This window comes from Procambarus clarkii, chromosome 41 (genome assembly GCF_040958095.1).
Source record: "Procambarus clarkii isolate CNS0578487 chromosome 41, FALCON_Pclarkii_2.0, whole genome shotgun sequence".
Lineage (NCBI taxonomy): Eukaryota > Metazoa > Arthropoda > Malacostraca > Decapoda > Cambaridae > Procambarus > Procambarus clarkii.
Genome location: NC_091190.1, coordinates 22,891,449 through 22,906,449, shown reverse-complemented (window position 1 = coordinate 22,906,449; position 15,001 = coordinate 22,891,449). Strand labels below are relative to the sequence as shown.

The window sequence follows — 15,001 nt, the reverse complement described above, 5'->3', positions numbered from 1 at the left end:
AGGGTGTGGTCCAGGGTGTGGTCCAGGGTGTGGTCCAGGGTGGTCCAGGGTGTGGTCCAGGGTGTGGTCCAGGGTGTGGTCCAGGGTGTGGTCCAGGGTGTGGTCCAGGGTGTGGTCCAGGGTGTGGTCCAGGGTGGTCCAGGGTGTGGTCCAGGGTGTGGTCCAGGGTGTGGTCCAGGGTGTGGTCCAGGGTGTGGTCCAGGGTGGTCCAGGGTGTGGTCCTGGGTGTGGTCCAGGGTGTGGTCCAGGGTGTGGTCCAGGGTGTGGTCCAGGGTGTGGTCCAGGGTGGTCCAGGGTGTGGTCCAGGGTGTGGTCCAGGGTGTGGTCCAGGGTGTGGTCCAGGGTGGTCCAGGGTGTGGTCCAGGGTAGCAACGCTAGGGCCACACCCTGGACCACCTGATCTGTGCGTGACCCGCAACTCCCTCCAGCGGTCCAGGATGCTGCACTCACACCCACTACCACACTACTCAGTCCCTCCCTCCCACCCTCCATTCCTCCCATGCTTCCCTCCCACCCTCCATTCCTCCCATGCTTCCCTCCCACCCTCCCTCCCTCCTAAAAACACAAATATCGGCAGAAAAAAAATGTGAAAAATTGACGTAGTATTTTATTTATAAGCTATTCCTCCGCTTCGTGGATTCAGGTCTATTATTTTAAGAGATGACGGCCGGCCTTGGACATAGGATACGCTTACCCCAACACCAGCCGCCAAACAAGACACCGCCGCTTTTTTTTACGGGCTATTCATGCCCGTGCCACCTCTTGGGTGGCTTAATCTGTATCAATCAATCAATCTTACCGCTGCTGTCCTCAGCTCAACACACTAGCGACACTACTCACACTTCAGGAACCACGCAACACCAGGTAAACACCGCAACTCAAAACCACACGAAGGACCTGCATTTACGAACGGAGAGGATTGATGAGTGCAATAGCGGATCAGTCTTCCAGGAGAGACTAACATATGCCACCAACGACATAGCAGCCGCAGTGCTCCGTGTCTCTTCGCGGGAATAGTTAACACGAGTGGCCAGTGGTCGGGGAGGGCTTGGCCGAGTGGCCAGTGGTCGGGGAGGGCTTGGCCGAGTGGCCAGTGGTCGGGGAGGGCTTGGCCGAGTGGCCAGTGGTCGGGGAGGGCTTGGCCGAGTGGCCAGTGGTCGGGGAGGGCTTGGCCGAGTGGCCAGTGGTCGGGGAGGGCTTGGCCGAGTGGCCAGTGGTCGGGGAGGGCTTGGCCGAGTGGCCAGTGGTCGGGGAGGGCTTGGCCGAGTGGCCAGTGGTCGGGGAGGGCTTGGCCGAGTGGCCAGTGGTCGGGGAGGGCTTGGCCGAGTGGCCAGTGGTCGGGGAGGGCTTGGCCGAGTGGCCAGTGGTCGGGGAGGGCTTGGCCGAGTGGCCAGTGGTCGGGGAGGGCTTGGCCGAGTGGCCAGTGGTCGGGGAGGGCTTGGCCGAGTGGCCAGTGGTCGGGGAGGGCTTGGCCGAGTGGCCAGTGGTCGGGGAGGGCTTGGCCGAGTGGCCAGTGGTCGGGGAGGGCTTGGCCGAGTGGCCAGTGGTCGGGGAGGGCTTGGCCGAGTGGCCAGTGGTCGGGGAGGGCTTGGCCGAGTGGCCAGTGGTCGGGGAGGGCTTGGCCGAGTGGCCAGTGGTCGGGGAGGGCTTGGCCGAGTGGCCAGTGGTCGGGGAGGGCTTGGCCGAGTGGCCAGTGGTCGGGGAGGGCTTGGCCGAGTGGCCAGTGGTCGGGGAGGGCTTGGCCGAGTGGCCAGTGGTCGGGGAGGGCACGGCCGAGTGTCTACAGAACCATCCAGTATAATTTATTACAACTGGTAAGAACGAGAGACATCCAGGCGCCCAGCTCCACACAGAAGCCTCTGCCAGTGAACGCCGGCCTCCCACACCACACCCTCCACCATCCTTACTTTTCAAACTTGTATTTACGAATTTGAGAGACATTTCCTCTACCGCTGACACAGATCATGTCGACCGTGTAACAAACCCAACTTCTCAACCCCCTCCAACCCCCATCAATTCCACCCACCTACCCTTCTCCCCCCCCCCCGCCCCCCACCAACCCACCTCCAATATCACAAGTTAACCACAGGCGCGATGCCCAAACTTCCTCATGCATGTTTTCCGTCATCTGAAATTGCAGAGCATCAAAAAGAACCCAGCCCGGGAAGTTGCGGTGGTAAAGGAGACCTTGCGATGGTTTCAGGGGCTCAACGTCCCCGCGGCCCGGTCCTCGACCAGGCCTCCTGGTTACTGGACTGGTCAACCAAGCTGTTGGACGCGTGTGCTGGCTGAGATACACCCAAGCAGGAAAACACAACCTCTCAACTTGTCTTGTACCGTTTGTAACAATTATCACGGCCTTCAACTGCTGCGCCGCAGCATCCGGAAGAAATTACTATACGCTTAAGGACGTAAACAAAGGCACGTAAACAAAGGCACGTGTACACAGGAGAATCAAAATGTCTCACCATATGACACCGAGCAAGTGGTGTCATATGGTACACATCATATTTTGGCAACCCGTTCTCGCACTTGCTTATAGTCAATATCTTGCTTATGAATAAGTGCATATGTGACATACTAATTTATTGTGGATATTTGAGTTTACCTTGAAAAGCTGAATAGAAAACCACAACCTAACCTTCTTAGTATGTTAAGATATTACAATTATTATTGAAACTATAACTATATTGATATTACACGTTTTATAAAAATAATAAAACAAAACTAAAATATTTAAATACATTGTAAAGTAACTCAGGATATTGTCGAATTTTGTATAAAATCTCTATTTAATAAAACTGAGATAAAAAGTTAGTGCCTTGAAAAAAATATGGCTTGGAATATGTCACATATGTACGTATTTATAAGCGAAATAGTGACTATAAGCAATAAGTCATATATGTGCTGTCTTGTGCAAGAGCGAATTGCAACTTGTTTAGCGCGGCGGTGCTCGCACAAGAGGGGATGGGGGGGGGGGAGACGGGGCGGAAACTGAGTACCCAAATGAGCCACAGAGACACTGGAAAAAACATTTTCAGTGTCACAGTAGTAAATAAATGGAATACAGTAGTAACTGATGGGTGACTAAACACAGCTTCAAATGCACATATACACACACAATGCACACATTCATCACATGCACAACTTCAAATGCACATATACACACACAATGCACACATTCATCACATGCACAACTTCAAATGCACATATACACACACAATGCACACATTCATCACATGCACAACTTCAAATGCACATATACACACACAATGCACACATTCATCACATGCACAACTTCAAATGCACATATGATAAAGCTCAATAAGCTCAGAAACCTGTACATCAGTAGAGTGACAAGGATCAAAAGATCCGAAGCTCATCGCCAGCAACAACAACTAGGCGAGTAAAACTATGCATATACAAATGTTTTTTTGTCATAAGTTCCATCTTGTTCTCAAAGTTCACTTTAAAGCCAGTGAGGAACTTTAAATTTATAAATTTAAGAAGTAAAGACAAAAAAAACCTTATGAAGAATGAGCCTAGCTTGTTGCAGGGTTACAAATGTTCACTTAAATCAATCCCATTTACAAGCCAAAGCTTTGAACATAACACACTGGGTTCCCGACGCATTGTCCGGCCTGTGTCACTCTAGGTTTGCACTGACAACGTTGCCCGCTCCATTGGTCTCGTCTGGTCTTTGGTGTGGATAATGCCGGTGTGGATAATGCAGGTGTGGATAATGCAGGTGTGGATAATGCAGGTGTGGATAATGCATGCGTGGATAATGCAGGTGTGGATAATGCAGGTGTGGATAATGAAGGTGTGGATAATGAAGGTGTGGATCATGTGTCCCCCCAGCGTCACTCGCATTAGGTGTCAGTCCACATTAGTAAGGTCGGTGTGCGCTCCTTAATTGACGCAACCACCACCAGCAGACGTTGACGCCTCACCCCACACACCTGCTGTTGACACACCAGCTCTGGGCACCGCCGCGTGACACACCTATCGCTGAGGGCGCCACACACCTGCTGTTGACACACCAGCTCTGGGCACCGCCACGTGACACACCTGTCGCTGGTGGCGCCACACACCTGCTGGTGACACACCAGCCCTAGGCACCGCCGCGTGACACACCTGTCGCTGGTGGCGCCACAACCATTCCCACAATACAGGAATAACTTAATTATACCACCAAACAAGTCGCAATGTTCTCTTCAAACTTCAACTTCACCCCCACAGTAATCCCAAGCCGTCTACACCACCACCATAACCTGGGTTCTTAACTATCCACCAATTACGGTGCTAATTCCTGAGATAATGTTTCAAATGCACATATCCTCACAAAATTAAAAAAAAAACATGATTAAGAACAGTTTATCAAAAAATTTGGCGGAGCAATGTGTTAAATGTCACTGCATGTCACGCTCCTGTACATCAAGTTCAAGTATGTTTATTGAGACAAGAAAGAAATACATCTCGAAGGGATAGAGTAGCTTAGGCTACTCCTCGATCTTAGGCTACTTATTCTATTGAAATTGAAATTGAACTTTAGGCTAGAATCCTCGTCACGGCCCTTGTGGATTTGTTCAGTAGCTTAGGCAATTTCTAACCCCCCGAAGTTTCTATTTTCTATCATTTCTATTCAGGCTATTTCTACCCTGTACATCCCTGACGCACCTCGAGCCGGCCATTCCAACGAGGCGATCGAGAAGCGCTTCAGAAGGACACGACATGTTAAGAACATTAATCCTGGTCTCGTTGCTGTGACACAGGACAGCGCGCTCACCCAGCCTGGGCTCTGATGTTGATGTTGTTGTTACAGATTCAGCTACTCGGAACAAGCTCCAAGTAGCACGGACTATGGTGAGCCCATAACTTACCTGGCACAGGAGCGGGGTAAGTAGAACGGGCTATGGTAAGCCCGTAGTGGACTTACCTGGCACAGGAGCGGTGCGTGCCGGGTCTCTGATGGTCGCGCTCACTATAAGCTTTGAGGACGGGAGACTGGGTAGGGAAGGGGGCATTGGGTTCACGCTTACAGTGAGGGGTCCACCGCGGCAATAGTCATGTCTGAAAGCACGCCCAATAAACAAGTGGATCATTCTCGAACGGGGAGGGTGGGGGGAGTAATTGCAAATCGTGCATATGCAATAACGACAAGCCGTAAAAAAATCTCCCCTCTCCCTCCAGCGGGTCCTCTCCAGTTGCCACAACGGACATAAAAACGCTGTACTAAAACATTCTAGCCCAAACCTAACCAAGCAACCTACGCAGAGAAAAAAACATTTTAATTTTTGTTTTTTAATTTTACCCCGAGGGACGAGTTCATGTTTTGTCCGCTGGGAATTTTGACGTCAAAATGCGATGCATTATTCAATAGGAGAAGTGGAGCGCGCACACACGAAAATGGGAGAGACGTCTGGTACAATCCGTGACGAGGGCCGGGGAAGTGGAACAGGAATAGGGACGGGGGGGAGTGGAACAGGGAGGGTGGAAGTGGAACAGGGAGGGGGAATGAGTGGAACAGGGAGAGGGAGGAGGGGGGAGTGGAACAGGGAGAGGGAGGAGGGGGGAGTGGAACAGGGAGAGGGAGGAGGGGGAAGTGGAACAGGGAGAGGGGAAGGGGTGAGGGAGGGGGAGGGAAGTAACAGGGAAGAGCTCATGGAGGGAGCGGCAAGAACCTGATCATGGGGGGGGGGGGAGGAAGGATCACTTACCTCAGTGGTCCTAGGCAGCTGGCTCACGTTTCATTCAGGGCGGCCATCTGAGCAGCGGTCCTCACCTACCTGCCATCCATCCCTCACCTATCCAACACCTCACCCCCCCCCCCTTCCCCTTCTGCCAGGAATAAACTAGCTCTGTACCTCAGGGTACAGTCTTTGCACCGCTGCTTTTCCTTTGAAGCACCTTCAAAGGATACCTGATCAACCAGGCTGTGATTCATACGTCAGGCTGCAAGCAGCCGCGTCAAACAGCCTGGTTGACCAGTCCAGCAACGAAGAGGCCTGGTCGACAACCGGGCCGCGGGAACGCTATGCCCCGGAAAAACGCCAAGGTAACTCCAAGGTATTCTCATATCAGATATAGACTCAAATACAAGTCACAGCTTTGTATCATCCTTTGCAGATGACAAAAAAATCAGCATGAAAATTACTTCTCTTGAAGACATTGAAAAACTACAAGCAGATATTAATAAAGTTTTCGACTGGGCAGCAGACAATAACATGATGTTTAATAGTGATAAATTCCAGGTACTCAGGTACGGAAAAAATGAGGACCTTAAACATAATACAGAGTACAAAACACAATCAAATGTGCCCATAGTAGGAAAACAGCATGTAAAGGATTTGGGAATAATGATGTCTGACGACCTAACGTTTAGGGAGCATAACCAAGCAAATATTGCGTCAGCCAGAAAAATGATAGGATGGATTACGAGAACTTTCAAATCCAGGGATCCCATCACAATGGTTGTACTCTTCAAGTCACTTGTGTTGTCCCGTCTTGAGTACTGCTCAGTACTCACTTCCCCCTTCAGAGCAGGAGAGACTGCTGAAATAGAGGGAATACAGAGAGACGCGATAAAGCACCTAAATTTTATTAGGATAGTTTCAAAGCTCTCCAAATGTACTCACTAGAAAGGAGACGAGAGAGATGTCAAATAATATACACGTGGAAGATACTGGAGGGCCACGTCCCCAATCTGCACAGTAAAATAACAACGTACTGGAGTGAACGATATGGAAGAAAATGCAGAACAGACCCAATGAAGAGCAGGTCCAAGCAACAGCCTGGTGGACCAAACTCTCACAAGTCAAGCCTGGCCTTAGGCCGGGCTTGGGGAGTAGAAGAACTCCCAGAACCCCATCAACCAGGTATCAACCAGGTTCCTTCTCGCCAACCATTAACTACCGTCCAATCACCCTCCCCCCCCCCTGTCCCGAATATTTGTTGATGCGAGCAGCCGCGTCCAACAGCCTGGTTGATCAGTCCAGCAACCTGGAGGCCTGGTCGACAACCGGTCCTCGGGGACTCTAAGCCCCGGAAGCACCTCAAGGTATGCTACTTGCATACCTGGAGAGGATCTCGGGGAGTTCTACTACCAAGATCCTCTCGGCAAGGCAGGTCATCTTGAGGGGTTATCTTGAGATGATTTTGGAGCTTAGCGTCCCGGCGGCCCGGTCCTCGACCAGGCCTCCTTTTTGTTACACACCCCCAGGAAGCAGCCCGTAGCAGCTGTCTAACTCCCAGGTACCTAATTTCCTGTTAGGTAACAAGTGCATCAGGGTGAAAGAAACATTTTGCCCATTTGTCTCTGCCTCTACCGGGGATCGAATCCGGAACCTCAGGACTACGAATCCGAAGCGCTGTCCACCCAGCTGTCAGGGTGGGCCAGGCTCGACTTTTGAGAGCCTTGTCCAATAGGCTGTTGCTTGGAGCGGCCCGCAGGCCCACGTATCCACTACAGCCCGGTTGGTCCGGCACTTCTTGCAAGAACTTATCTACTAGGAGGATAACGGAAGGATGGGTGGAACTAGCAGGAGGTGGTTGACCCCCCCCCCTCCCCCAACATCCTGCAGAAGGGAACGTCAACTACGGAGTGACAGGTGATTGATTGATTGATTAAGATGAAGCCAACTAGGAGGTGGCACGGGCATGAATAACCCGTAAGGGGGGTGACAAGGCACCACAGGTCTACCTAACAATGTCTAGGGGTCAGTGATGTGTAGTTCTTCATGCGCCTCCTATTATAGCCGTGTTGCATGTGCCTGGTATATTATATATGAACTTGGCTGGCGTTTGAACTATTTATAATTCATAATTCGCTCCTGTGCCAGGTAAGTCCACTACGGGCTCACCATAGCCCGTGCTACTTGCCCCGCTCCTGTGCCAGGTAAGTCCACTACGGGCTCACCATAGCCCGTGCTACTTGCCCCGCTCCTGTGCCAGGTAAGTCCACTACTGGCTCACCATAGCCCGCGCTACTTGCCCCGCTCCTGTGCCAGGTAAGTCCACTACTGGCTCACCATAGCCCGTGCTACTTGCCCCACTCCTGTGCCAGGTAAGTCCACTACTGGCTCACCATAGCCCGCGCTACTTGCCCCGCTCCTGTGCCAGGTAAGTCCACTACTGGCTCACCATAGCCCGTGCTACTTGCCCCGCTCCTGTGCCAGGTAAGTCCACTACTGGCTCACCATAGCCCGTGCTACTTGCCCCGCTCCTGTGCCAGGTAAGTCCACTACTGGCTCACCATAGCCCGTGCTACTTGCCCCACTCCTGTGCCAGGTAAGTCCACTACTGGCTCACCATAGCCCGTGCTACTTGCCCCGCTCCTGTGCCAGGTGAGTCCACTACTGGCTCACCATAGCCCGTGCTACTTGCCCCGCTCCTGTGCCAGGTAAGTCCACTACTGGCTCACCATAGCCCGTGCTACTTGCCCCGCTCCTGTGCCAGGTAAGTTACGGGCTCACCATAGCCCGTGCTCTACTTGGAACTTGTTCCGAGTAGCTTAATCTATAACAACAACAACTTTTGAATTCATTGTCGAATCCGGTTTTTAATTTACGGCGGGAGGTGGCTTCCACAACTTCTTCCTCTGCACTCCAGGTGGTGGAACAGGAAATGTAAGGGAAGAGGATGAAACCCAACCCTATGGAGGACCAACATGGTAATTGGTAAGCACAAAGAAAGAAAAAAAAGTAGAAAAAAACGAAAGGGAGGTCAAGGAATGAATAAAAACGGGAGGGATAATTCTTCATGGCAAATGGAAGGGGTAATTTTCAAGCAAAATGGATAATAACAGCCAGAGAGGTAGGGGGTGGGGGAGGGATGTAGGGGAGGGAGGTAGGGGGTGGGGGAGGGAGGTAGGGGAGGGAGGTAGGGGGTTGGGGGGGGGGGGAAAGGACGAAGGGTCTCCACGTAGAGAGTACAAGAAACTCTTGAGAATAACGTTGAGATGCTACCGAGGGTCCTGTTCTTCTCAGGTGATGATGCTGGCTCCAAATACCCAATCCATCTCCAGAGCGACAGCGCCAGAATTCACCAAGCATTTCTTGCCACAACTTACGGAGTCTATACATCTTTCAACAGTCACGGCGACGTTGTTTACATTTAATCAACTGTTCACGAGCTCCGAATCACTATGGGTTCTTGATAATAAATGCCTTGGACTGATGTTTCGAAGCTCGTAACCCTGTTGAATATATGTAAACAAAGTCGCCATGATTGTTGACAGTACAGGTCGCGAAGGCTTGCCCGAGGTCGCGAGGGCTTGCCCGAGGTCGCGAGGGCTTGCCCGAGGTCGCGAGGGCTTGCCCGAGGTCGCGAGGGCTTGCCCGAGGTCGCGAGGGCTTGCCCGAGGTCGTGAGGGCTTGCCCGAGGTCCTGCGTGCGTGAATAATCTCATTAAGCATTTAGTTCCGCTATTTTACCCGTTTCCAAATTGAGAGGAAGGTCCAGGGCGTAGCATTATGTATGACACTTCAGGGTGTCATGTGTGTCGTGCCGTACCCTTACCTGTTACATATGTACCCTCCCCACACATGAGTCAGGAGAGCCATCGCAAGCAGGTGTCTCCAGTCAGTGATGTTTGGGGGGGTTTCCTAATATTAAGTTTGAACGATACAAGGTCTGGCTCACCGAACTGTGAACAACTGAAAGGCTTTTAAGATGGAATTAGAGAAGAAATAAGCATTAACCGTTTCTCTAGACGAATGAAAAGCTAACATCTACAAGAGAAGGCAAAGGAGAGCGAAAAATGTGGACCGTATTTTTGCAAAGGAAATTATAATTAGGCTAAGATGAAGATTAATAACGAAAGTAGCGCAAGAATGGTGTGAAACCGCATTTGCTGCCCTGCAGGACGAATGCTTGACCGAGATGGGACGAACACACACACGTTAATAACAATGCTAATATACGTCCCTTACTTTGAGGTTACCTTGAGGTGATTCCGGGGCTCAGCGACCCCACGACCCCACGACCCGGTCGTCGACCAGGCCTCCTCGTTGCCGGACTGGTCAACCAGGCTGTTGGATGCGGCTGCTCGCAGCCTGACGTATGAGTCACAGCCTGGTTGATCAGGTATCCTTTGGAGATGTTTGTCAAGTTCTCTCTTGAACACTGTGAGGGGTCGGCCAGTTTTACCCCTTATGTGTAGTGGAAGCGCCCCTTTAGTCCCACTAAAGTTATGAAAATGTTAAGTGCTGGCGACTTGAGCTGGTTATATGAACAATGAATTATGTTATCTTCTTGAGGTTATCTTGAGATGATTTCGGGGCTTTAGTGTCCCCGCGGCCCGGTCCTCGACCAGGCCTCCACCCCCAGGAAGCAGCCCGTGACAGCTGACTAACACCCAGGTACCTATTTTACTGCTAGGTAACAGGGGCATAGGGTGAAAGAAACTCTGCCCATTGTTTCTCGCCGGCGCCTGGGATTGAACCCAGGACCACAGGAACACAAGTCCCGCGTGCTGTCCGCTCGGCCGACCGGCTCCCTTATGTAGCAAGTACTGTATTAAAAAAAGATGGTCGTGTCTTTACTGGGGGAATAGAATGGGAATTTAGTCTACAGGATAAACAAAAAAAAGTCAGCGTGTGAAAAGGCAAACTTAATTGTTTCCTGCCACAGCGTCGGGCAAAATGATGGATGGAGGAAGCAAAGTAGAGATTCCTCCAAGGAGTGCCGGACCAACCGGGCTGTGGTGGGTGTGTGGGCCTGTGGGCCGCTCCAAGCAACAGCCTGGCGGACCAAACTCTCACAAGTCAAAGGCCTGGCTTCGGGCCGGGCTTGGGGAGTAGAACAACTCCCAGAACCCCATCAACCAGGCACCAACCAGGCAATTGCTTGCCAATTAAGCTACAGGATTTGCGGGCGAGTCTGGTCTCTTGTAACATCCTCACCAGAAGTGTCGGGTCAAAATAACAGATGCCTGGGACAACTTACGTCAACCACCAGACGATCAAATACTGTCAAGATCATTGCAATATGATTTGCTGTCCACTGTGGCCAATATTTTGCAAGCAGGTTTTTATATGAGCGGGTGTGGCCGCACGCGTCTAGGCCTAGGGTGTGGCCGCACGCGTCTAGGCCTAGGGTGTGGCCGCACGCGTCTAGGCCTAGGGTGTGGCCGCACGCGTCTAGGCCTAGGGTGTGGCCGCACGCGTCTAGGCCGTAGGTAAACGGCCAAGAAACGTTTAAAATGAGTAGGTAAACAACTAAATCCTAGGCATCTCTTGTGTTGAAACGTTATACGGTGTAAACCTGACAGCAGTTCTAAGATGGTCAAGGGGAAACTATTCGAGGCCGAGATGAGGCTGAGGGTCAAGGTAGCAGCAGCAGGTAGAAGAGGGGGGAGCCAGCAGGCAGCGGGAGAGACCCGGTGAAGCCGACAGAGGGGAAGGCATCCACGCGGATTCGACTGTCATTTGGCATCGATCTGCTGGCAACAGCAGTGTCACTAGGCACGGAAACTGCAACATGAAAGCAGGCAGCCTTGGCTGAGGGGGGAAAAGGACTGGTGGGAGGCGGAGGCTGGCCGTGGGGGGGAGGGAGGAGAAAGAGAGGAGAGGTGCACAATGAGAGGCGAAGCCCTAGAAAGATGGGGAGAGAGGGAGAAAGAATGAAGACTGTCAGGAAACGTGCGGATGAATGAAAAGGAGGGATGGGGGCGGCGAAGGTGGTCGATAGGGAAGTCGTAGGGGAAAAAATGAGAGGGAAACTAGCATAGAATAAGGGTTGAGAGGAGGCGGCAGCAGCAGCAGCACCATTGTGGTGGTTATGTTTCAGATTTAGCTACTCAGGACGAAGTGTCCATGTAGCACGGGCTATGGTGAGCCCGTAAACACACCATTGTGAACTCAGGGGGCAACATATAGAGTGGTGGTCCAGCAGTGACGTGCACCTGACAGCACACGCTGCTGCACTAGGCTCTCACAACTGCTGCTCAACACCCCCCCCCCTCACCTCCCCTCTCTTGCCACACACATCTCAACCCCTCCTTTCCCCTCTCTCGTACTTCGCTTCAGAAGCTGCTGGAGAGGAGGGAAAAACGAGTCGGGATGAGGCCACCCACGCCACAGGGCCACCCGTGCCACAGGGCCACCAGTGCCACAGGGCCACACGTGCCACAGGGCCACACGTGCCAAGGGTTCCAGAGTGCCAGGGTCCCACATGTCAGGGGGGTGTAAAGCCGTTCTCAGAACAAGGCAGAAGCCGGCCGAGCGTCACTCTCAGCCTTAACCATGCCAAGTTTTAATTAGTTACCGCAGGAACTCTTGAAGCAGGTGGTCTCGGTGGGAGAGGGAGGAGGAGTTGGTAGATATTATGGTCGCCAGATTGGGTGTTAGGGGGGAAGTGAGGGGGAGTGAGGGGGGAGTGAGGGGAGGGGAGAGGTAAGGTTAGACAGCGAGAGTAGAGAGAATGTTGCGGCTGTAAGGGGAAGCTAAAGGGTACACGGGCTAGATATTGGGTGGGGGCTGAAGACTGAATGGAGGCTCAGAGTGCCAGGGATGACATTCAAGATGCAGTGTAAATAGGGAAGAACAGGGAAGTGGGCGTATAATAGGATTATCAGACCAGTGGTTTCCCACCCATACATCCAACACTGGCGCTTACATATCATACCAATGTAAAGAAATACAGTGTCCTAAACAGGGTCCTTCGCTGCACAGCACGTGTCACAAACTACAGTCTCACGACAGACCAACTATACACCCTATATACAATTAGCTTTTTTGACACACTGTACTCCACTTCATATAGTCTAGGGTAGCTGCACTAATGCAGATGTACCTCATATCTTAATAAAAAAAAAATACAATTATACCCCTGGAACACAAGACTCCATTACCTCTCCAAAGGTTCAACTCTGCAAACTGGAGCCATTGTACATCCCAGAGAGAACCCGGAGGTCGTCATTAATTCCACGAGTGAATACACAATTCAAGATCCTCCTTACAGAGCCTAAAGGCAAGACAATCTAGATTACCCAAACGCGAGAACCCAAATGGACCTCTGTAGAGCCTGGAGAGAGGCACCCCCGACCCTACACACAACAAAATACACAGTTCCTGAACCCATTATGTGCCTCTGTAACCCTTTCCACCACCGCCCACAGGATAGGTATGGGGTGCATAATAATGAAAGAAAGAAATTGAAGTTGAAACAAACGATTTCTATGATGTGATAGCCAGGGCGCCAAGCAGCCAGGGCGCCAAACAGCCAGGGCGCCAAACAGCCAGGACGCCAAGCAGCCAGGGTGCCAAGCAGCCAGGACGCCAAACAGCCAGGGTGCCAAACAGCCAGGACGCCAAGCAGCCAGGACGCCAAGCAGCCAGGGTGCCAAGCAGCCAGGACGCCAAACAGCCAGGACGCCAAGCAGCCAGGACGCCAAGCAGCCAGGACGCCAAGCAGCCAGGACGCCAAGCAGCCAGGACGCCAAGCAGCCAGGACGCCAAGCAGCCAGGACGCCAAGCAGCCAGGACGCCAAGCAGCCAGGACGCCAAGCAGCCAGGGTGCCAAACAGCCAGGACGCCAAGCAGCCAGGACGCCAAACAGCCAGGACGCCAAGCAGCCAGGGCGCCAAGCAGCCAGGACGCCAAGCAGCCAGGACGCCAAGCAGCCAGGGTGCCAAGCAGCCAGGGTGCCAAGCAGCCAGGACGCCAAACAGCCAGGGCGCCAAACAGCCAGGGCGCCAAACAGCCAGCGCGCCAAACAGCCAGCGCGCCAAACAGCCAGCGCGCCAAACAGCCAGCGCGCCAAACAGCCAGGGCGCCAAACAGCCAGCGCGCCAAACAGCCAGGGCGCCAAACAGCCAGGGCGCCAAGCAGCCAGGGCGCCAAGCAGCCAGGGCGCCAAACAGCCAGCGCGCCAAACAGCCAGGGCGCCAAACAGCCAGGGCGCCAAGCAGCCAGGGCGCCAAACAGCCAGGGCGCCAAGCAGCCAGGGCGCCAAACAGCCAGGGCGCCAAACAGCCAGCGCGCCAAACAGCCAGCGCGCCAAACAGCCAGCGACTGCTAACACCAGTCCACAGCCTCATAACAATGGTGGCCGGCAGCGTCATTTAGGCCATTCAACTCTAAAACACACATCAATAACTATACCACCTATATGGACACCTTAATGGACAGGTCACTATATATTTGACCTTCCATCCACCCCCCTCCCCCTCCTCCCTCTCTCAGCCTACCCTAAGCTCCAAATTTCCACCTACCTTCCCCCCATCAATATACCCTATGATAAGAAAAATAGGACGAGACGGGAGGCGAGGATGCAGTAACGGTAAAAATAGGCTACTGACAGAGTTTATAGGGGCAAGAGGAGTAGGGTAATAGGGAGGGTAATAGGGAGGTAAGGGGAAGGCGGGTGCCAACGTAGGGAAGCAGGAGAAGGCTGAACCGAGGGGAAGTTGTTAGTCCCCCTACTCATGAGTCAATAGGAAGAGATTAGACTATTGGTCATACCACGCATATGAACGATGTGGCGGACGAGGGGATGCGGGGTTAAAAGGGATTCGAGGGGAGAGAAGTGGCGGTAGGGGAGACATGGAAGGCCGCTAGAGGGGAGAGGGAGGGCAAACAGCTGATCAGGGAGGGAAGAAGAGGGGCCTCAGCTGGTAATAATTCCACTTCCCATTGACGGACATTGATTACAGCCATTAATTAAGATCCTCCATATCCCCCTACTCACCCTCATCTCTCTCTCTCATCTTCTGCCACCCTTTCCCCTCCCTCCTGACACACAGCTGTATGTGGCAGTCGTCAACCACCACCTGCACCACCGCACTCGATATCAATAACTGTCCTCTGTTATTTGTCATTTCCACGCAATAATTAGTTCCCATACATTTACGAAGACAATCGAGTAACGTAGCAGTTGCCAACAAATAGCTACTGTTAGCAAAACCCGGAGCTGGAACACAAGGGGCAACAAGCACCAGACTGGTCCCAGAACTGAGAGGCACAAGACACAAGAAAATACTAAAGGATTTACTTAACTGG

General features: G+C 52.5%; 1 protein-coding gene across 1 annotated transcript in view; it reads right to left on the bottom strand.

The window, feature by feature from the left end:
* Positions 1-1,017: 1,017 nt before the first annotated feature.
* LOC123751947 (adhesive plaque matrix protein-like) overlaps positions 1,018-15,001 on the bottom strand; it is a 20,055-nt gene continuing 6,071 nt past the window's right edge. Inside the window, exons 2-4 of the mRNA XM_069339197.1 lie at positions 9,242-9,386; positions 4,940-5,007; positions 1,018-1,780 (exon numbers count right to left, since the gene is read on the bottom strand). Coding sequence (XP_069195298.1) covers positions 1,018-1,780; positions 4,940-5,007; positions 9,242-9,386 — 976 coding nt within the window. The remainder of the gene's footprint in view (positions 1,781-4,939; positions 5,008-9,241; positions 9,387-15,001) is intronic.